This window comes from Lissotriton vulgaris, chromosome 1_1 (genome assembly GCF_964263255.1).
Source record: "Lissotriton vulgaris chromosome 1_1, aLisVul1.2, whole genome shotgun sequence".
Classification (NCBI taxonomy): domain Eukaryota; kingdom Metazoa; phylum Chordata; class Amphibia; order Caudata; family Salamandridae; genus Lissotriton; species Lissotriton vulgaris.
Genome location: NC_141685.1, coordinates 1,255,650,806 through 1,255,675,137, shown reverse-complemented (window position 1 = coordinate 1,255,675,137; position 24,332 = coordinate 1,255,650,806). Strand labels below are relative to the sequence as shown.

Sequence of the window (24,332 nt, the reverse complement as noted above, 5' to 3'; positions counted from 1 at the left end):
GGTAAACAGTGGGTGATAGTGAAACATGCCAAGACAGCAACGATGCAGAGTTATATCACATTATTTAACTACACTCCCGTTCCTAAACTAGTTTTTTAGCTAGATCATTTGATTTTGATCCAAAACATGTCCCAAATGTTATACGCATGCTTTTATTTTTGCATTGTTGTATTGAAAACATTTTGTGTAAGCACGTATATTAGACCGAATGCATTCAGACGAGTAGGTGGTTAGACGGGGAATAGAGTTGGATGGAATAAGAACAAGCATTTGCAATGCACTAGGTCTCGCATTTATGCAGGTTCATTGTAAATGACAATGCCTTTTTTTACATTTTGAAAACCAAACCATAAATAAAGGGCAATGTCATTTATAATGTCAATAGCTCAAACTGCATAAATGCGATACCCATTGCATTGCAAATGCTTATTCCACTTACAGAGGAAACTACCAAAGAGCGCAGCAATACCAGCCCTACCGGACACAATAAAGACAATCCTATCCACTTGCTATCTATCGTCAACCGACTACAGCTGGTTTCTCTCGCCAAGGGGGCCGAATGAGAACCTTGACCCAAGGCAGGAACATTATAAGAAAAGTGATTTTACCAGGGTACCAACTTCCCCCTCAACCTACCCTGCCGTGGGTGCAAAGATATCCAGTTTCCTCCAGCAGTGGGAGAGTATAACATCGGACCGTTGGGTATTGAATTTGATCGCCTGCGGTCATACACTGGAATTTGGTCAAAAACCTGCAACTACGCCACCCAGAGGAACCCCTCCCCCTCACCTTCACTTATTGCAGAAGGAAACAAAGATTATGCTCGCAGAAGGAGCAATAGAAAAAGTTCCAGCTCTGCAAAGAGGGCAAGGTTTCTACTCCCGTTTCTTCTTGATTGTGAAAAGTCAGGGGAATGGAGACTAATTTTGGATCTCAGAAAGGTAAACATATTCCTAAGGAAACAAACTTTCAGGGCGTAACTTTAACCGAGATCTTACTATGTCTCAACAAAGGAGATTTCATGACCTCCCTCGAATTGGAGGACGCATATTTCCACATCCCCATTCATCGGAAGCATCAAATTCCTCAGATTTGTGGTGGCTGGTACCCACTACCAATTCAAGGTTCTCCCTTTCGGCCTCAAATTGGCACCCAGGATATTTACAAAATGCCTGGCACCTGTGGCTGCAGCTTTGCGTTCTCAAGGCCTTCAAGTATTCCCATTTTTGGACAACTGGCTGTTCAGGGCTTCTACGGCAAAGCAAGCATCCGAAACCTGCAACTCTTGTTTACGACTGTTCAGCAAACTAGGGTTGACCCTCAACGCCACAAAGTCCTCTTTCATTCCCAGTCAAATCGTACCATTCCTGGGAGCCACATTGGACACAATCCAATGCAAAGCATTCTTGTCGTAAGAACGTTAAACCCGACTACATCTTTTGGCTATGGCCATATCAAGAAAAAAGTCTGTTTCAGTAAGGAAATACAAGTTACATGCATGGGATGTTCTCTTCAGCGACCCACTTAGTTCCCTTGACCAGGCTCAAAATGAGACCTCTCCAGAAAGCATTACAAAAACAATGGCTTCAAACATCAAGATCTTTCTAAGACCTCAATCGTGTTACTTTGGCCATTAAGATAGCAATGAAATGGTGGTGCCACACTCCAAACCTTTCAAAAGGGTTGACTTTCTTACGAGACGCACCAGATTTCATCCTGACAGCGGATGCCTCCATTGCCGGCTGGGCAGGCCATTTACAGGACCTTCAAATTCAAGGCAAATGGCCCAATTCTCAAAAATAGTCATATCAACAGCCTGGAGTTGAAGGCCGTATTCCTCTCCTTACAGACTTTCCTGCTGAGAATAGCAGGCGCCCTCCGTACTGGTCTGTACAGACAACACGACCAGTATGTTCTACATAAACCGGGAGAAACAAAATCTCTCATGCTTTCTCTAGAAGCGCAAGAACTGTGGAGCTGGGCAACAAAGCACCGGATCCCTCTCAGAGCCAAGCATGTTCCAGGTCTACACAACATGCTGGCCGATGCTCTCAGCAGAGCTACAGGCAATTGCCGCAAATGGGAACTCAATTCCAGTAGGGTGGAGTATTTGCTCTATGGGGGAAAGCAGCTCTGGACCGGTTTGCCACGAACATCAACCCCTAATGCCAGTCCTATGCCAGCAGGTAACCCCTCCCGGAGTCTCAGGGCAATGCCCTTTCGATGCTATGGGCAGGGATATATGCTTACGCTTTTCCTCCATCCCATTGATTCCCAGAGTACTGACCAAAATGAAGCTGGAAGGATGTTGCCTGATTCTCATTGCACCCAGGTGTCCCAGGCAGCATTAGTTTCCGGAACTTCTTCACCTCTCAGAAACTAGACCTATTTTTCTGCACGTATTTTCTCCTCTTTTGTCCAGGAACAACAATCAAGTGCACAATCCGAATCTGGAGTCTCTGCATTTACATGCCTGGCTCCTGAATTCTTGGAGTCTAAAGACATGAGCATTTCTCAAGAGTGTAGAGAAACTCTCTCAAAATGTAGGGAGGACAGCACCAACTAGACATACAAACTTAAATGGAAGAGATTCTGTGTCTGATGCCAACGAAATGACCTGCATCCATTTAAAATATCCCCACAACAGATTTTTCCATATCTTCTCTCTTTAGCAAAATCAGGTTTAGCCTTCTCTTTGGTAAAGGTGCATCTGGCTTCCATCTCACGCTATAGAAGAGCTCCCAGTGGCACTTCTCTTTATGCCTCAATCCTTATCAAACCATTCACAAAGGGGCTGTTCCTTGCTTTCCCTCCAGTGCGAGCACCTTAACTGGAATGGAATTTAAACGTGGTTCTTGCTCAACTCATGAAAAGACCATTTGAACCCATTCATAAAGCTGAATTGAAATACCTCAAATGGAAAGTCGTGCTTCTTCTAGCCCTCACCTCAGCCCGGAGGGTAAGCGAAATCCAGGCCTTCACAATTAAGAACCCCTTTTTAATATTTAAGGCGAATGCTGTAATTCTAAGGACTTAATCCCACGTTTTTCCTAAAGTGCCATCTCAGTTCCACCTCAATGAGCCGGTTATTCTCGGGTCCTATTTTCCGCAACCATCTATATACACTTAATGTCAAACTCTGCCTCAAGTTCTATCTGCAGAGAACAAAGGACATTCGAAAAACTGATCAATTACTTGTTGCCTATGGCCAAGGCAGTGAATAGACAGCAATAACAAAATCCACTATCACAAGATGGATATCGCTGCGATCCAGTTCTGTCATATCAAAGACAACAAACCTTTAAGGATAGCAAAGGCTCACTCTACCAGAGCGGTTGCAACTTCAGCTACCCCTCTTCTCAGGAGTAGCGTTGAAGAAGATCTGTTGTGCTGCCACCTGGAGTACCACTCATACCTTCAGGCAGCACGATTGCCTGGAATCTACGCAAGATGCAGCGGTGGACCAGGCAGTCCTTCGCCATCTTTTCCATTAAGGTAAGCCTCTTTCGCAGGGATCCGAGACAAGGCCCTGGAATGGACCACCTCCTTCCTCTCCGGCAGAACCCACAGCGTCCCCCTCCCCCTGTTCAGATCCGAAGCCTCCGAGATCTGCGGCGTACCCCAGGGATCATCCCTCAGCCCGACACTGTACAACATCTACATGGCCCTGCGCACACGCATCGCCCGACAGCACGACCTCAACATAATCTACGCCGATGACACTCAACTGATCCTCTGCCTCACCAAGGACACTCACCGCCGAATCCAACCTCCACGAAGGAATGAAGGCCATTGCCGATTGGATGAAGAGCAGCCGACTAAAGCTGAACACGGACAAGACGGAGGTCCTCATCCTCTGCTCCAACCATTCAGCCTCGGACGACTCCTGGTGGCCTACGACACTGGGGGCAGCCCCGACACCCACCGACCACGCACACAACCTGGGAGTCATCCTCGACTCAACGCTCTCCATGGCCAAGCAAGTCAATGCAGTCTCCTTCTCCTGCTTCATCACCCTCCGCATGCTCCGCAAGATCTACAGGTGGATCCCGACCGATACAAGAACAGTCACCCAGGCCCTCGTCAGTAGCAGACGCGACTATGTAAACGCCCTCTACGTGGGAGCCCCGGTCAAGCTCATGAAACGACAGCAACGCATTCAAAATGCCTCGGCACGCCTGATCCTCAATGTACCACGCCACCACCACATCGCCCCCCACCTGAGAAACCTGCACTGGCTCCCCGTTGACAGAAGAATCTCCTTTAAACTTCTCATCCACGCACACAAGGCACTCCACAAGACCGGCCCAGTCTACCTCAACAGACGGCTCTGCTTCTACGTCCCCAACCACCAGCTCTGCTCCGCGACATCTCCCTTGCCACCGTCCCCTGCATCCGAAGATCCACCGCAGGCGGCAGATCCTTCTCCCACCTTGCCGCCAAGACCTGGAACACCCTCAGCCTTTGACAGACCTAAGACTTGCTGACCTTCAGGAGGCTACTCAAGACCTGGCTGTTCGACAAGTAGCCTCCCCCCCTTTCTTCCCTTTTTTTATTCCCCAGCGTCTTGAGACCCTCGCGGGTAAGTAGTGCGCTGTACAAATTCCATGTTTGATTGACAAATTCCGTGATTGATTTCTAGCTCTTGGAAAGGGTCTTTTGTTTTTATGGTGGTTGCAAATACTAGAATTATTTTTTATATATATATATATATATATATATATATATATATATATATATATATATATATATATATATATATATATATATATATATATATATATATATATACACACACACACACAGTAAAGTATACTGTTGGTTAAATTATTATTATTTTTCCTTCTTTCCCTCTCACTAATACTATGTATATGGAGATGTTACGTAAGGGATGTTTTACCATGCTTTTAAGAGTATAGTCTGTGCATTCATTCAAATACATTTCACACAGTTATAGCACTCAGGGGTTTTGTTCTTGTTACCAAAGTTTTTTGGGTTCAATATGTGTTGTCTCCCACCATCCGCAACAGACAAACTGAAAGATTGGATGTGACTGCTTGCTATTCTTCAGGCATGCGAATCTACGAAAAATACCCCAATACTGGATAAGAAAATGTCACTTAACTGGAACTACGTCTTGTTGGGCAGGTATGGAGAAATCTGGGAGCAGTTGATTTCTGGGCCCATTTTCCAGAAAGTCTGGTGGGCAATGCATAGAGCTTTAAACTTCACTCTGTCCCTAACAGGCAACCAGTGTAAAGTTCTTAAGCCAGTTTTTATTGAGGTCCTCCGTGGGACTCCCAGTAGCGCCCAGGCAGCACAGTTTTGAGTGCGCTGAAGTTTTTGTAGGGTGTAGTCTGGTGCTCCAAGATAGAGGGCATTATTAAAGTCCAGACGGGATTGGATAAGGCCCTGTATGATTCTGCTGGGAAGGTTCTAGAGGGTGCTAACAGCCGATTGGCTGTATTCAACCTTTGGTCCTTTTTTTAAAAGGACATCGATAGGCTATATGAGTATGGCTCAGGGCCATTATAATCTATGACATTATTTGAATATTGCTTGATTATTATACTGTGGGACTCCCATCTCGACAAAGGGGAATGATTCAGTCATGTGAATCAATGAAAGATACCAATACTGGATAACCGTAGCTACAGGTAAGTAACTTATTTTGCTATTGCTGGTGTACAGAGTGGAAGGTGATCTGTAAATGCTGGTGCAGTATAGGGGACAGACTGTGTGAGCCAGTTCTTTAAAGCTTTTTGGAATTCTAGATTGGAATATAATTTTATGATCTGTATCGGGAAAGTATTCCAAGGCTTGGCTTTCGGTGCCTTTAAGGCGATCTCATTGATGCTGGACTTTCTCAACATGGTAATTGGAGAGTGCAGTGCAGGACTTGATCTGAGTGCTCCAGTAGGTTGGTTTTTTGTTGTAGGTTGTGGGTTTGTTGTAGATCTCCAGGGATGAAGTTTGTTATAATTTATTGGAAGTATGAAAGTCTGAGACAAACACTCCCAGCAAGTTACATTGCCCTTCTGTATGGAATCACTTTTGTGCTTTAAAAGGTAGCTAAGCCTTCACTTGTTTGTGAGAATGTGGTGAGATATTATGTCTGTAGGTGTGCTGGAGTGGCGCTACAGTTGCATCTGCCACCAAGGTTCTACAGTTGCATCTGCCATCAAGGTTCTTGGAGTATTGCCTCATAATTTTTCCAATGATATGGTGCACTTATGCCATTTTAATCAGCCCTCTCATTTACCTGTTTGCTGGCTCCTCTTTGACACCATAGACCCCCAAGGCTTATTTAATTTTAATAACGGTGGTTTCACGTGCTTCTGTTGCAGATGATGGAAAGATCTTCCATGGCAGTGGAGTGGGAGACCCATTTGGGCCTCGATGCTACAAGGGGGACATAATGGGGTGTGGCATCATGTTTCCAAGGGATTACATTCTCGACAGTGAAGGTAAGGGTCTATCTAGGTCTGCTGTTCATTCTCCATATCAATGTTTTTAAAGTATTTATTTACATGGATTAATTGAGAAAAAGTTATCGGAGTTAAGGCTGTACTGTGGACAGTACAAATATAAATAACTGTAAGGGAATGGTATCTTAGAATCTTGGCCGTGGCGTTCTGCGCATAGTCCTTTCAGGCCAAGGGCGAACGATAACCAGATTCAGCTCTCACCTTGACATCTACAGGTGTTGGTGGAGAGCCTTGGGGATCGGAATATTTGTCCTTTAAAAAATATTTTTGTCTGTAGGAGCGCTACTAAGTTCACACTCTCTTTTTATGGAATGGTTATTTAGACTGTTTTTTGGGGCCTTCTTTGAAGCCATAAATATTCCAATGTTGAAGCTTTTGTTCCTACTACTATGATACATTTTAAAAGATAACATTTTTAGCTATGAAAATGATCTTGCAAAGGAATCATGCAGAGGTTTTCACTCCATTAGGGAGCATGATATACAAAGAATGTGAAACTTTACGATGCCAAGAATAAGACGAGCGTCTCACATTAACGGTCTAATCCAGTTTCCAGAGTTGACAGATGAGCTCCGAATCATCCGGTAAGTGCAAGAAATATAAAGTATAAGAAATGTGAGTCGTCGAAGAAGAGTTCCACTTCCTCATGCCACTCACATACACCTGAAGTGGTCCCAGATAGTCGAACAATTAACTTGGCAATAAAATTACTTGAGTGAATACAAACACAATTATAACAACATTGTTTTTAATCACAACTTGTATCGTAAAAAATCATTCATAAAATAAATACATAGTAAATTACATGTAATGCCCCTAAAGGATGAAATAGGGAAGGGTAGTGTTGGGATAGTGTAGGTATGGGAATTGCAACAAAGGTCACCGAGACCTGAATACACCAGAAATAATGGTAAGTTAACACAATGGAAACAATAACTCATCAGTTAATTCAGTAATCATGCCTCAAATAAAGTAAAATCATAAATGATAAGTCCAGGAGGAGGCTGAACACAGGAGAAAGTGTCGACGTTTCAACCCAAGTGGATGCAGGCGTAGTATAAACCTTGCTAGAGGGTCTTCATCAGGACAGGGGAAAATGGGGCAACTAATCTGTATGGGAAATCAATAAATTAATATTACTATGGGTCACACACGGATCCCAAAAAGCTCCTAACATAATAAAAGGCAGAGAAGGGAAATACAAGGTCATATGTTGAGATCACACGAGGAATACATTAGAGAAAAAGGTTATCTTGACCGATAGTTGTTGCGGTCTGACGCATCATGTGAGGTAAACCCAATTATAGGGAACCTCAGCACAAACACATGGTCGATTGGTCATAGAGATGTAATAAGTAGTTGCATGGTTACTAAGGCAGCACATAGCAGGCTCAGGACATTGATAAAATTATGTTAAGGACAAGGCTGCAAGATGATAAACGTCTCTAAGAAGAACAGGCAGCAACTGGTTACCTGATCTGGGATGTTCGATCAGATAATGCAGAATTTCGGTCCCAAATGGAGAATTGGGGAGATGCACTCACAGCCAATTGGGCATTGAAATGCAAATAAATATTAGGTATATGTAAATTTGCCTACCTTGAGTTGGTACAGTAGTGCAATGGGTTGGTACGATAGTGCAATGGGTTAGGTTCACTAGCGGTAGGCTCTCAAGAGTACGACAATGTGGCTGCGTCTAAAATTCCGAAATTATCAAGTGTTTATTAGCGCAAAAAATTGCTTGCACATAGAAGATATATTCAGGTTTAAGAAATCACGCATACCTGATGTTAGTACCAGATTTCTATAGATAGCGTCTCTCGGTGACGGATTGTCAACCGGAATACCGCGTCTAAGTAAAATAGAGAGATAACAATAGAAGGGCCATTGAGTAATATACTCAAAAAGGGTTTCTCCGCAGTTACGGCATGAGAAGGTGATAGGAAGCATACCTTTCGCCAGTGCTGTGTGTGGTATTGAAATGACTGAGCTTTACATGTTAAGGAAATCTATGGAAAAAAGGAGAAAACCCATGAGTCAGTGAGGGCACCTCCTAGGTGTGCATGCAATATTCAAGGCAAAGCAGTTCACACACAATGCGTGCAGGTTGGCATACCTGTTGGGCAGTGAAACACCGCAAAAAGTGAACTGCTTTGCCTTGAATATTGCATGCACACCTAGGAGGTGCCCTCTGTCCCTCTAGGCCGGTCACCCCACGCACCGCGCACACTCGTGAGTGAGCCCAGGCTGCCCCCGTTCCCGCCAAGTGCCGCCACTGCCCGCAGCTGTGCTCCTGGTTCCCGCCGAGTGCCGCCGCTGCCCGCAGCTGTGATCCTGGTCCTCCGCTGTTGCTGCTCTTGCCCCGCTTGCGCTGAGATTGTATTTTCGTTTCGTTTCGTTTGTATTTTCCCTGTGTAAATTGCTCCTTGCTTAGTTTCTGTATTTGTCTCTCTGCCCCGTGTTGCTTTAATTTTGTTATTATTGTACTCTCCCTCTGTTCTCCCCTTGTTGCGCCCAGCCCCTGCTGCGCTTCCCGCCACCTCCCCGCTCCCCGCCGCTGCCCCCTGCGACCCCGCCCCCTTCCCTTGGTCGCCCTTCCCATTCGCCGCCCGCTCCCGCCTCCCAGGTGCTCCTCCCTCGCTCCGCCCCCCCCCCACTCTCCACATATGGCAGAGTGGCAAACGCGCAGCGTTGACGCGCAGCGGGCGCGCCCTAAGGTAAGCCCGTCTGCGCCTGGCCCACGCCCAGCGCCCGGACCCCTGGCCCCCGCAGACATTAGCCCACCCGCCGGACCTACAACGCCACCGAACTCCACGCACTCAACACCGGCCGGATCCCTGGGTGCTACCGAGCCACGCCGAGACGCACCCACGGAACCTTCAGCTGCCTCTCCTGCAAGTTCTCCTGCATCCGCACCTGCACAGCACCCACACCCACCAAGCCGAGAACCAGCACCAACCACCAGAAGTGCATCCTGCTCAACACCCGCTCCGTCCACAGACACGCTGTGAAGCTCTGGAACCTGCTCAACACAACATCACCAGACGTCGCCTTCCTCACGGAAACCTGGATGAACGCCTCCTCAGCACCCGACATCGCCATTGCCTTCCCGGACGGATACAAGATCACCCGGAGGGACCGCGGCAACCAGACCGGAGGAGGCATCGCCATCGTACACAAGAACACCATCCGCATCACGACCAACACAGACGACACCCTCGCAACCGCCGAACACCTGCACTTCCAGATCCACACCGACCCCAAGACCACCCTCAGAGGCACCCTCATCTACAGACCCCCGGGACCCCGCACACAATTCAGCAAAGACATCGCCGACTTCATCAGCCCGCACGCCCTCCCCTCCACTGACTACATCCTCATCGGGGACCTCAACTTCCACCTGGAGAACAACAACGACCGCAACACCACCACCCTGCTGGACAACCTCGCCAACCTCTGCCTCAAGCAGCTGGTGACCACCCCCACCCACCACGCCGGACACCCACTCGACCCCATCTTCTCCTCCAGCAAGGACATCACCTTCAGCCACACCACCGGACTCCACTGGACGGATCACAGCGGCGTCCACTTCAGCTTCAGAAAGAACACGATCCACCACCACCAGCAACAGGTTGCACGCAGAAGCTGGAACAAGATTACTACCGACCAGCTCGCCGCATCCCTGAACCAGGACCCCCCGCCAGCTCAGCGAACCCCACCCAGGCCGCCAACAACCTCACGAAGTGGATCAGCAACTGCTCAGACTACCTCGTCCCACTGAGGACCCCGCCCAGCAGACCCGGCAGCAAGAAAGCACCTTGGTTCACCGACTAACTCAAGAGCTCCAAGAAGAACTGCCGAGCCCTCGAGAGAGAGCCTGGCGCAGAGACCCAACATGACCACCCTCAAGCTCGCCACTCAAACACCACCAACTGATCCACGCCACCAAGAAAACCGCATTCAAGGAACGACTGGACAACGCCCACAACAACAAGGAACTCTTCAACATCGTCAAAGAGCTCTCCAACCCCAGTGCCGGAAACAACGACATCACCCCATCAAAAGACATCTGCAACTCCCTCGCCTCCTACTTCCACAACAAGATCGCTGATATACACAACAGCTTCAGCACACAGCCGACGCACCCCACGACCGCACCTGCACCCCCCACAACCACCCTCCGCGCCTGGACCCCAATCAACACCGAAGAAACCCTACGCACGATGAACTCCATCCACTCCGGATCGCCAACCGACCCCTGCCCTCACCACGTCTTCAACAAGGCCGACGCTGTCATCGCGCCCCACCTGCGGGTCATCATCAACACCTCCTTCGACACCGCTACCTTCCCGGAGAGCCGGAAGCACGCCGAACTCAGCGCTCTACTGAAGAAACCATCAGCGGACCCCACCGAACTCAAAAACTACTGCCCCATCTCGCTCCTCCCGTTCCCGGCCAAAGTCATCGAGAAGACCGTCAACAAGCAGCTGGCCGCCTTCCTCGAGACGAACGGATCCCTCAACTTCTCGCAGTCTGGCTTCCGGGCCAACCACAGCACCGAGACCGCCCTCATTGCAGCCACTGACGACATCCGAGCCCTGCTCGACAACAGGGAAACAGCGGCCCTCATCCTCCTGGACCTCTCCGCGGCATTCGACACTGTGTGCCACCGCACCCTAGTGCAGCGCCTCAGCAACGTCGGAATCCAAGAGAAGGCACTAGAATGGATCATCTCCTTCCTCGCCAGAAGGACACAGAGTCCGCCTCCCCCCGTTCAGATCAGAAGCCACCGAAGTCATCTGCGGTGTTCCTCAGGGCTCCTCGCTCAGCCCCACCCTCTTCAATGTCTACATGAGCCCCCTTGCGGCCATCGCACGCCAACACAACCTCAACATCATCTCTTACGCCAACGACACCCAGCTGATCCTCTCCCTCACCAACGACCCCGCCACCGCCAGAGCCAACCTGCACGAAGGGATGAAAGACGTAGCCGAGTGGATGATGAACAGCCGCCTGAAACCGAACTCAGACAAGACGGAAGTCCTCATCCTGGGATCTTCGCCCTCCGCCTGGGACGACTCCTGGTGGCCCCCTGCCCTGGGCAGCGCACCCAAACCAACAGACCACGCACGCAACCTGAGCTTCATCCTGGACTCCTCCCTCTCCATGACCAGACTAGTCAACGCCGTCTCCTCGTCATACTTTAACATCCTGCGCATGCTACGTAAGATCTTCCGGTGGATCCCCACCGAGACCAGGAAGACAGTCACCCAGGCCCTCGTCACAAGCCGACTGGACTATGGCAACTCCCTCTACGCCGGAACCACTGCCAAACTCCAGAAGAGACTCCAGCGGATCCAGAACGCCTCAGCAAGACTCATCCTGGACATCCCCCGACACAGCCACATCTCCGGACACCTGAGAGACCTGCACTGGCTCCCGGTCAACAAGAGAATCACGTTCCGACTCCTCACCCACGCACACAAAGCCCTACACAACCAAGGACCAAGATACCTCAACAACCGCCTCAACTTCTACACTCCCACACGCCAGCTTCGATCGACCAACCACGCCCTCGCTGCCTTCCCCCGCATCCGAAGAGCCTACCTGGCCGCCAAGACATGGAACTCCCTCCCGACCCACCTCCGCCTGACCCAAGACAACTTCGCCTTCAGGAAGCAGCTCAAGACCTGGCTGTTCGAGCAGTAGCGGAACCCCCTCCCCAAGCGCCTTGAGACCCTCTGGGTGAGTAGCGCGCTATATAAATGCTTTGATTGATTATCACCTTCTCATGCCGTAACTGCGGAGAAACCCTTTTTGAGTATATTACTCAATGGCCCTTCTATTGTTATCTCTCTATTTTACTTAGACGCGGTATTCCTGTTGACAATCCGTCACCGAGAGACGCTATCTATAGAAATCTGGTACTAACATACCAGGTATGCGTGATTTCTTCAACCTGAATATATCTTCTATGTGCAAGCAATTTTTTGCGCTAATAAACACTTGATAATTTCGGAATTTTAGACGCAGCCACATTGTCGTACCCTTGAGAGCCTACCGCTAGTGAACCTAACCCATTGCACTATCGTACCAACCCATTGCACTACCGTACCAACTCAAGGTAGGCAAATTTACATATACCTAATATTTATTTGCATTTCAATGCCCAATTGGCTGTGAGTGAATCTCCCCAATTCTCCATTTGGGACCGTAATTCTGCATTATCTGATCGAACATCCCAGATCAGGTAACCAGTTGCTGCCTGTTCTTCTTAGAGACGTTTATCATCTTGCAGCTTTGTCCTTAACATAATTGTATCAATGTCCTGAGCCTGCTATGTGCTGCCTTAGTAACCATGCAACTACTTATTACATCTCTATGACCAATCGACCATGTGTTTGTGCTGAGGGTCCCTATAATTGGGTTTACCTCACATGATGTCAGACCGCAACAACTATCGGTCAAGATAACCTTTTTCTCTAATGTATTCCTCGTGTGATCTCAACATATCACCTTGTATTTCCCTTCTCTGCCTTTTATTATTTTAGGAGCTTTTTGGGATCCGTGTGTGACCCATAGTAATACAAATGTAATGATTTCCCATACAGATTCATTGCCCCATTTTCCCCTGTCCTGATGAAGACCCTCTAGCAAGGTTTATACTACACCTTCATCCACTTGGGTCGAAACGTCGACACTTTCTCCTGTGTTCAGCCTCCTCCTTGACTTATCATTTGTGATTTTACTTTATTTGAGGCATGATTACTGAATTAACTGATGAGTTATTGTTTCCATTGTGTTAACTTACCATTATTTCTGGTGTATTCAGGTCTCAGTGACCCTTGTTGCAATTCCCATACCTTCAGTATCCCAACACTACCCTTCCCTATTCCATCCTTTAGGGGCATTACATGTAATTTACTATGTATTTATTTTATGAATGATTTTTTACGATACACGTTGTGATTAAAAACAATGTTATAATTGTGTTTGTATTCACTCAAATGATTTTATTGGCAAGTTAATTGTTCGACTATCTGGGACCACTTTGTATCACCCATCCACCCAGGTCCCAGTGACTTTTTGGGTTAACCCGTGTTCTTACAGCACTCACATACACCTGAGCAAGTTTTGGGGGTGGTGCCAATCCTCTCGATCTCACTCCCGAAGTGTGAAGACTTAGAAGATGATTCCACAGCTAGTTCTGGCTCAGCCAGAGAGTTTCTGAGTCCTCCAGTCTCGCAGCATCTGATCAAGTAGTTGTGGTTCTTCGCCTCTTAGAATCCCTGCTGCCTCCCTCTGATGAACCTTCGAGCACCAAGAAGCAGAGATGTTTTCCTCCTGGTATACCTCCGGTGAGTTCGCTCTTGGCACTAGCTGCCTTAGATTCTGCTGCTGATGCCATGACTCACGCTGCCCCTGGGCACTGCAACGCCGACTTTATCACCTGAAAAAGTTGCTCCAATTGTCTTCATTACCGGTCCGGCCTCGACCGACGTAGTATCTGAATGTGCCCGGGGTGCCGATTTCAGCCCAGCCCACACCCCCTAAATTACCACAAGCTCAGTAACACTATTCAACACTTTCAGTTTTTGGGACCAATTCAGATAACCGTTCTCTCGGCTCTACCAAGATTAAACTGTGCAAGGACTTATAGGAGCTTAGTGGCCTCTATACCTCCCTAGAGACAAGTCTTTTTTTAAATTTTTTTATTTTTTCCTGAACTAGCCACAGAGGAATCCGCCTCCTATGTCTTGGTAATGCGTAGGGCAACGGAAATACTTGATATGTTTCCCCTCACCTTGGAGATGAAAACTGTTTTGATTGATCTCCAACCGGGGCAAACGTCTTCTGAGTCCCTTTGGCTCATTAACAAAGCACTGACCCCACAATCAGTAGACAATTGCCAGGCGCCACCTCCCTACTCCTAGTGCCCTAGCAACCCTCTCCAGAAAACCTAGTGGTACAAGCTTGCATCAACCAATCTAATCCTAACACATTACCCACCCCTGATAGCGAATCTAAGGGAGTGGAAACCTACCTCAAACATGTCTTCAACTACCAGCATGGCCCTCTGATCTGTTAACTTCAGCTGCTTGATGGGATGCTACTCGCATACCCTTTGGGATTCGGTGGCACAAGTCCTTCCTGGTGTGCCTGAAGTCCTTCGTCCTGCACTCTCTCAGGTGATTGAAGATGGCAACTATGCTGTTAAGTTCCCTATTTGTTGTGGCTTGGACATTGTCAGTACAATCAGGCGAGCCAAAGGCATCAGCAGGGCCATTCACCACCATGCTGGCTGCACTTGACTGGGATGTCTGGCAATATCCAGTCCCCTTTGAATGGACTCACCTGTTTGGGGAAATGGCTGCTTGCTCCCTTGAGTGATATAAGAAAAGCAGGCCTACTGCTTAATCCCTGGGCCTTTCCACCTTATCTCCTGCAACAGTTTCACCGCTCCTTTTGTGGCTCTGGTAGAGGCATCCCTTACGGTTAGCCCATCCACCCATCACAGGGACTCAAGGAGTTTTGCAGTAGAGGCTGCAAGGTCAGCTCACCGTCCAGCCATCTTCCTCCATCTCCCTGCCGTTGCACACCTCTTGCCAAACCTCTTTAGCATGCCCTTGCAGGAACACAGCTACCCGGTGGGAGGCAGAATCCACAGATTCTTACTGGGCTGACAAACAATCACGTTGAATAGGTGGGTCCTATAGATTGTTCACAAGGGACATGCCTTACTTTTTCTCTCTTTGGTGCGCACCTTTGTCCTGACTGAGGGCCATCTTTCGATTTTGCAGCCGGAAGTTCAAGCCCTTTTGGCCAAAGGGGCGTTAAGAGGGTGCAGTGCCAGACGTAGGGTGTGTTTGTTATTCCTGCTTCTGTCTAGTGCCCAAGAAGGATGGGAGTCTTCAGCCTGTATAGATCTTCACACTCTCAATGCCTTTCTCTGAAAGGAGAAATTCAGAATGCGCACCTTAACCCAGGCCTTGTCTTCCCTCAACCCTGGATACTGGATGGGAGTGTTGGACCTGCAAGACACTTATTTTCATATGCCCGTTCTGACTGCCCACCAGCGCTACCTGTGGGTCATGAATTAATGAATGAATGAAAAGACATTTATAGAGCGCATGGCTACCCGGGAATCTCACAGCGCTGAGCGCCAACAAGGAGGAGAGCGAAGCTAGAGAAACAGAAGAGTCTTGAGATGTTTACGGAAGGTCAAGTGATTGGTGGTTGTGCGCAGGTAATGTGGCAGGGAGTTCCAGAGCTTGGCGGCATTGTAGCAAAAAAAAGCCGTCCGCCGCTTCTAGCCTTCGTTACTCTGGGGACCTCAGCCAGGCGCAGTTCATCTGACCGAAGTTTTCTGTTTGCTTTGTATGGGTGGATCAATGTTGCGTTAATAGAGGGGCCGGTCCCTGACAAAGTTTGGTGTGCTATGCACAGACTTTTTAATCTGATGCGTTCTTGCACTGGGAGCCAGTGTAGGGAGCGTATTGAGGGTTTTGCTGATTGTCTATTGGGTGCTCCTGTCCGAAGTCAAGCGGCTCTGTTTTGGGCTAGCTGGAGTTTGGAGATAACTTAGGCGGGAGAGCCCAGATATAGTGCGTTCCCGTAATACAGTCTGGAGAGTATAAGGGATTGTACCAGTACCTTTTTTGCTAGGGAGGGAGAAGAGGGAGGATTTTGCGGGACATTTTGAGTTGCCGAAACAGGTCGCTGCTGTCTTCATGTCCTGTGTCCTGAAATTCAATTCCTGATCCAACCAGATGCCCAGGCTCTTGATCTCAGATTTTGGAACCGGTGGGGGACCCATGCCCGTGGACCACATCAGGCTGGGGTTAACCTCATGCGCGCTAGCAGAATTCTGCTCGCACGCTGAGATTTTAAAAAACGCATGTTACGTGACGAGCTGGGCTCGTCCTCAGCGTGCGAGGAGGCTACGCTATGACGAGCCCAGCTCGTCATCAGCGTGGAAGGGGTTAAAGCTAAGAGGATTCCCCAGCACCATGATCTCCGTTTTTCCGCCATTCAATTTGAGCTGGGATGTATCCATCCACCTCGATGTTTTCTAGGTCGGTGTGCAGGCTGTTGGTTTTAAGGTCTGCCTGGTTGAGTGCGGCCACCTATTGCGTGTCATCAGCATAGGTCACTATGCGGATATTAGAGGGGGCTACTATGGCTGCTAGTGGGGCCATATATACATTAAAAAGGGTGGGGCTAAGCGAGGATCCCTGGGGGACCCTGCTTGTGAGGTGGGTTGGTTTAGATAGGGCATTCTCCTCGAAAACCTGAAAGGTTCTTCCCTCTAGGAAGGAGTGCAGCCATTGAAGTACGGTTCCTGTGACTCCTATATTCCTCAAACGATGAATTAGGGTCTTGTGGTTCACCATATCGAACGCTGCGCTTAGATCGAGGAGAATGATAGCTGTAGAGCCACCCGAGTCTATTATTTTTTGCTTTCTTCTACTACTGCCAGCAGGGCCGTTTCGGTGCTCTGGTGAGGACGGAACCCAGTTTGGGAGGAGTGAAGCAGGTTGTGGTTTTCGAGGAATTCAGAGAGGATTTGATTGACATATTTTTCCGTGATTTTACTTATTCCAGGCAGGAGAGATATTGGGCAGTAATTGCCCAGTTCTTCTGGGTCAAGGTTCGTTTTTTTAAGTAAGGCCTTGACCATGGCCCTTTTCCAGCTATTGGGGACCTTTCCTGTAGCTAGTGATGCGTTAATAAGGTTGATTATGTTGGTGGCTAAGGTGGCCACTGCTTGTTTCATGGTGTTAAGTGGTGCTGGGTCAGTTGGAGATCCGCTCTTGACCAAGGAGAGCAGGGTAAGCAGGGTTTCTGGGGACAGGGAGGGGTAAAGGTCTCTAAAGTGGGTTCAGGATTTTGTGGATCTGGGTTAATCAGAGTTTCCACTTCTTCATCCTTCTGTGGAAGGGATTCAAGGATTAATTGTACCTTGGTATTCAAGAATGGTACTAATTTATTGATTTTTGGCCAGATGAATCAGGCGCGATACGGGGGGAGGGTGTTTTAAGTAATTTTTTAATGATGGATCTTGTCCTCATAGTAGGCGGCTTGGGCTTTTTTAGTTTCTACCTTATACGTGCGGATAGCAGCTCTGTATTCTGCTTTTTTTTTATGGAAGGAATTCTTTCCACCATAGCCTTTCCTTGATCTTGCATTGCTGTTTTAAAGTCCGCAGATCGAGGGAGAACCACGGTGAGTTGTGGGACCCGTCAGACTTTTTTATTCTGGTCTTTCGACGAACTGATTACGGCGATTGTGCTATCCAGTTTGAGAAGTCTTCGTTAGCTGTAGATGGACAGGGGTTGGGTCTGGGTTTGGTTCTTTCAAGTTCTTGAATCCATTTCGCTAAGGGGAGTTTGGACCAGGGGCGGCCAAAAGTCCATGTGGGTAGATGGGGGCTTTGGTTCAGTGGGAAGACCAAGAGAGGGCGACCAGGAAGTGGTCTGACCATGGGAGGGGGTAGGGTCAGATCCGTGTAGGTCCTCTAGACTCGAGAACACCGGGTTTAGGAGGTGACCTTTCGCATGGGTAGGGTGTGTAATTTTTTGAGTTAGTTGGAGCTCTGAGAGATCCCTTGTTAGCTCATTAGCGTTGGTTGCTTGTGCGTCGTCAAAGTGGAGATTAAAGTCTCCTAGGAGCGTGAAGTTAGGCGCTGAGCTAGCTAAATTGGCTACGACCTCCAATAGAGATTGGCTGAAGGATCCTATCGCTCCGGGTGGCGATAGATGAGGATGCCTGAGAACAATAGGAAGGGTGAGAATTCGAGGATAAAGTGGGCATTTTCGCAATCTGCGATTGGGTTCCCGAGCAGTCGGCAGGTGAATTGATCCTTGGGATAACTGCTATCCCACCCACTTTGCCTATTGTGCAATCGACCCTCTGCATTACAAAGCCCTGAGGAAGTGCTTGAATGATGTCTGGATCGGAGCAGGTGTTAAGCCAAGTTTCAATGAGAAACAGCACATCAGGGTCTGAATCCTTGAGAAGCACCCAGATCTCTGTTGTGTGTTTGGGGAGAGATCTGCAGTTTAGTAAAATAATTCTGATTTGTTTTAGGAGGGGGATGGATTCTGGCCTCTGTGGGTGTCAGTATTGTTATGTCCATTTGTGTCTTTTCTTTTCCTCACAGGGTCCCATTATTTTTGGTATGACCTGGTGACACTCAGAGAAGGTTTCTTCTTCTCCATTGATTTGTCTGTGACATTCTCATGTATTTATCTATGCATTTCTTTTTGCAGGTTTTTTCGCCAACTGGGCGCAACTGCATTCGCTAACACTTAAAACACTGTTAGGAATATTACACATTGTGGTAATTTTGTAAATTTTTAATACACTTTAACATTCTGCATGTGAGTAAGGGGAGGGTAAGTGCATAACCCTTGTCCTGAAGAAGGAGGCTGTGACCTCCGAAACATGTTGACACTTTAATAGTGGTTTTCGATACCTTAACTCGTATCTACCTAACCACGCCCTGCACTTCTTTTAATAATACCAGCCGGGGATTAAATTAAAATATTTTTTCCTCCCACGTGCCAGGTATTTTTTAACCTTTCACTCTTTTTCACCTCACCTCACTCACACCTTGGTTCTTTATACACACACCCCCACACATAGTTCACTTCTAAGTGCTCCTGCGTATCCGCGAGTCGTAGCACGCCGCATCCCGTAGAGGGGTGCGAAGGCCCCGATGATGAAGCATGACACCAAGGGGCCTGTTGGTGTGTGAGGGGCATTTAAACAACACTGTGTGTTTCCCCATCACTTTAGGGATCACTACCACTTTGAGTGGATTCCACTTTGTTTATTCATACATTTAGGGAGACTGAATCCACTGACTCTCTCTCTCCCCCCCTTTTGTTACAATTCGTGAGGGTGTGGTAGACCCCCTATCTTCCTCCCCCATCTAGAGCTGACAGTGGTGACCGAGGCATCACTTTTGGGTTGGTGCAGCCATCTGTAAGAAGTGGAGATCAGCAAAGTCTTCGCTCCACATTAATCTAGTGCTGAGGGCCATCTGCTTGGCATCGAAAGCCTTCCTGCTGTCCATCAAGGGGAGGCTGGTACGGGCGCTCACGAACCACACCAACGCCATGTGGTACTGCAACGAACAGGGTGGTTGGGTCATAGACCCTGTGGCCAGGACGCCTTGCTCTTCTAAATGGGATTGACTACCAACAAATTACCCTGGTGGTGAGCTGCTTGGCAGACTCAGTGAATGCCAAGGCGGATGAGCTCAGATGCCAACACCTAGCGAACCACGAATGGCAGTTGCACCCGAGGTGCGCAAGGTCTCTTCTGCAAATGAGGAGAACCTTGGCTCGATCTTTCAGCCACCCATGAGAACGCCCAATGTCTACACTTCTGCACTTTTTAGTTTCAAAGGCGTCTGAGAAGTGCTTTGCCTCAAGTCGAACTCTGGTTTCCTGTATCCCTTTCTGTCAATACCACTACTGTCCAGAGTTTTTAAGAAGATCAGCACAGACCAGGCCCAAGTTATCCTAATGGCTCCAGTTTGAACACTAAGAGAATGGTATCCAGAACCTGTGGGCTTCAGCATATGTTCTCCGCTCTGGCTTCCCCGCTAGAGGTTTGGCTGTCACAGCAACAGGGCTGGGTTCTGCACCTGGCCGTTGCAATCTTCCGGATCTAGTCGGACACCTGGGAAAATTCTAAGGTAAGGAATCTGCTTAGATATAGACAATACCAGATAAGACATTACCAAAGGTCAGTAATTTGTTCATCTAGAGGTGTGATCCAGACCCAATATTCTGCGGATCGTGGGGGGTCCTTTAATCTGCAAATGTCGGCAATATTTGAAGCATTTGTTGACACCCTCCTCAGATTGCTGCTCGGATCGAACAACTAATCCCCACTCCATTCCTTTCCTTCTCCACTCCCACCAAATTGCTCATTTTAAGGAGAGGGGCACAGCACTGCACCTGGCAAGGAAGCAAAACTCTGATACATGAACTCAACACAGTCACACTCTTTCTAGACTTGAACCTAGTGGTGCAGTAGGTGTGCCTTCAATACCTGCCTCTGAAATGAAAACTTAGACAATCCTGCATTTTCTGTGCTCTGCTCTATCTGGTACACTACAAAATCACTGAGATAAACCCCTTGTGTTCCTCATTCTACAAAGCGACTCAGTTTGCAAAAGAGTACCTTTTATCTCTACAACAAGCTCTGCAAAGGAATCAGGCAGATGGCTGTGTTAGCGATGTGGAAGAACAGCACAGCCCGGACCTAACATAACAAGTTGCAGACCACTTGCGCCATGAGATTGTGAGTCAATTTCCCCAAGACTAGCGTGGACAACTACTCGAACCCTACAATGAGAAGTTTCTGAACTGTCCAGAACAATGGGAGGGTATAACGTGGACGGCCCCATGGTAACAAAATCACAGGTAGATCCAACTCTGATAGCCATCTTGACTGCTGTCAGCTGCTGACTTTAAGACCACTACGTCAGTGCTCTGAGATAGGTGGTGTTGCACTGCCGGCACTCAGGCCTCCTTCCACCCTTCAATGATGACCCCATTATGGTTTGTTAGTTACTGACCTGCACAGCGGGTTGGTGGTGTTTGTTTCATTTGGTTTGGGGAAAATACGCTGGCTAGTTTGACTGGCTCATCTTCGAGAGGGGTGGGAAGCGGGACCTATCAGTGATTGATGGAAAGCCCACGGTCAGCAAGTTTCCATGTGCTAAGTTAGCGGTTAACAGACATCATCACACAGCTCCATCTAAAAAGATTAACCACACACACATAACTTGCGACGCACAACTACACTACCCACCACATGACAATTAGATGTTCGAGGCATGTGGGCTGCTGAATTCATATCTTGTGCATAGATCGCCGCCTAGTGTTGGGTCCGGATGATCGCACATTGTTGTCCTGGAAGAGTCTTCGAAGTATCACAAGATAGGTGGTTCCTCCCCTGGACTACAGTGCGCATGGGCATCAACTCCATCCCCAGATTTTTTTCCGCCATTGGGTTCGGATGTTATTGGTTCACGGAATCGATATAAAAGTTTCTTACGGCCAAAAGGCATTTAGTTTTTTGTCGGTTCAAGTTCAAGTTCAAGAATTTATATAGCGCACTACTCACCCAGAGGGTCTCAAGGCGCTTGGGGAGGGGGTTCATTATTTATCGAATAGCCAGGTTTTAAGTTCTTTTCTGAAGGAGATGTGGTTCTGTGTAAGGCGGAGGTGAGTGGGGATTGAGTTCCAGGTCTTGGCCGCCAAGTAGGAGAAGGATCTACTTCCCATGGTGGATCTTTGGATACGCTGAACTGCGGCGAGGCCTTGATTGGAGGGTCTTAGTTGGAGGGTGGGTGTGTAGAAGGATAGTAGAGTGTTGAGGCATTCGGGCCCTAGTTTGTAGAGGGCCTTGTGTGCGTGGGTGAGGAGACGGAATGTTATTCTCTTGTTGATGGGAAGCCAGTGGAGGTCTTTCAGGTGGCCGGTAATGTGATCTTGGCGAGGGATGTCCAAAATGAGTCTTGCCGATGCGTTTTGGATGCGTTGGAGTTTTTTTCTGTAATTTGGCTGTAATTCCAGAGTAGAGGGTGTTTCCGTAGTCTAGTCGACTCATAACCAGTGCATGGGTGACGGTCTTTCTTGTCTCGGTGGGGATCCAATGGAAGATTTTTTTGAGCATACGAAGTACGTTGAAACAGGAGGATGAGACGGCGTTGACTTGTCATCGAGAGGGAGAAGTCTAGGATGAAGCCTAGGTTACGTGCGTGGTCTGTGGCTGTGGGTGCTGAGCCCAGATCTGAAGGCCACCATGAGTCGTCCCAGGCAGAGGGGGATGATCCTAGGATGAGCACTTCCGTTTTGTCTGAGTTAAGTTTTAGGCGGCTGTTTTTCATCCATATGGCTACTTCTTTCATGCCTGCGTGAAGATTGGTTTTGGCGGTGTTGGGGTCTTTGGTGAGGGAGAGGATCAGCTGGGTGTCGTCCGCGTAGGAGATGATGTTAAGGTTGTGTTGACGCGCGATGGAAGCGAGTGGACTCATGTAAACGTTGAAGAGGGTGGGGCTGAGTGATGATCCTTGTGGTACTCCACAGATGACTTCGGTGGCCTCTGATTTGAATGGGGGAAGTTGGACTCTTGAGTTCTCCCAGCAAGGAACGAGATGATCCAATCCAAGGCTTTTCCTTTTATGCCGATGTTGTTGAGGCGTTGTATGAGGGTACTGTGACAGACAGTGTCGAAGGCGGCGGAGAGGTCGAGTAGAATGAGGGCCACTGTTTCTCCGTTGTCCAGTAGTGTTCGGATGTCGTCTGTTGGTGCGATGAGGGTGGTTTCGGTGCTGTTTGGCTCGAAAGCCGGACTGTGAGGGGTCGAGGGAGTTGTTGGATTCGAGGAAGGCGGCGAGTTGGCTATTGACGGCTTTCTCAATGACTTTGGCCGGGAATGGGAGGAGGGATATGGGGCGGTAGTTTTTAAGTTCAGAGGGGTCTGCTGTGGGTTTCTTCAGGAGGGCGCTGACTTAGGCATGTTTCCAATTTTCCGGGAAGGTAGCAGAATTGAAGGAGCAGTTGATGATATCACGGAGATGGGGTGCGATGATGGAGTCTGCTTTGTTAAAGATGTGGTGGGGACATGGGTTGGTTGGCGAGCCAGAGTGGATGGAATTCATTAGGCGGATGGTGTCTTCAGTAGTGATTGGGTTCCAGGCGCTGAGGTTGTTAGAGGGCGGTTTGGGTTCTGAGGGGGGTGGAGGGGATTGTTCGTTAGAGCTGTTTTCGAAGCTGTTATGTATGTCGGCAATTTTGTTGTAGAAGAAGGAGGATAATGAGTCGCAGAGGTCTTGGGAGGGAGTGATGTCGTTTGAGACTGCGGTGGGGTTGGTGAATTCTTTGACAATGTTGAATAGTTCCTTGCTGTTATGGGCGTTGTTGTCGAGTCGATTCTTAAATGCTGATTTCTTGGTGGATCGAATCAGCTGGTGGTGTTAGCGGGTGGCTGCCTTGAAGGTGGTCATGTTGTCGGTGGTTGGGTTTTTTCTCCATGTTTTCTCGAGAGTACGGCATAGCTTCTTGGATTTCTTAAGGTCATCGTTGAACCAGGGGGCCTTTTTGCTGTTTTGTTTGGTGTGATGGTTTTTCAAGGGTGCTAATTCGTCAGCGCTGTGAGTGATCCATTGTTTGAATTTGATGGCAGCTTGGTTTGGGTCCGATGAGAGGTCGGGTGGGTTTTTGGTTGAGCGATGTGAGGAGTTGGTCGGTGGTGATTTTGTTCCATTTTCTTCGGGGGATAGGTTGTGGGGGGTTGTGGGTCGAGGTGGTTTTGTAGCTGAAGTGAACGCCACAATGGTCCGTCCAATGGAGAGCTGTGGTGCGATCGGAGGAGATGTTTGCTGGAGGTGAAGATTGGGTCGAGCGTATGTCCGGCTACATGGGTGGGGGTGTCAACAAGTTGTTTGAGGCCAAGATTGGCCAGGTTGTCAAGAAGGGTGGTGGTGTTGCTGTCGTTTTTCTTTTCCAGGTGGAAGTTGAGGTCTCCTAGTAGAATGTAGTTCTCGGAGGTGACGGCATGTAGACTGATGAAGTCAGTGATGTCTTCGCTGAATTGTTTACGGGTTCCTGGAGGCCTGTAGATGAGGGTGCCTCTGAGTTTGGTCCTAGGGTCAGTGTGGATCTGGAAGTGGAGGTGTTCGGTTGTAAGATTATCGTCGGAGCTGGTCGTGATTTTGATGGTGTTCTTATGGACGATGGTGATGCCTCCTCCTGTTTAAACGGTGCAGTCTTTTCGAATGATCTTGTAATTGTCCGGGATGGCAATGGCGATGTCGGG

The 24,332-nt window shown here is 48.4% G+C and overlaps 1 protein-coding gene across 2 annotated transcripts in view; it reads left to right on the top strand.

Annotated features, from left to right (window-relative positions):
- SPRYD3 (SPRY domain containing 3) overlaps positions 1-24,332 on the top strand; it is a 431,115-nt gene that overhangs the window by 301,082 nt on the left and 105,701 nt on the right. For both annotated transcript variants that reach the window (XM_086964574.1, XM_086964581.1), the window contains exon 9: positions 6,348-6,467. In XM_086964574.1, the coding sequence (XP_086820700.1) occupies positions 6,348-6,467 (120 nt within the window). The remainder of the gene's footprint in view (positions 1-6,347; positions 6,468-24,332) is intronic.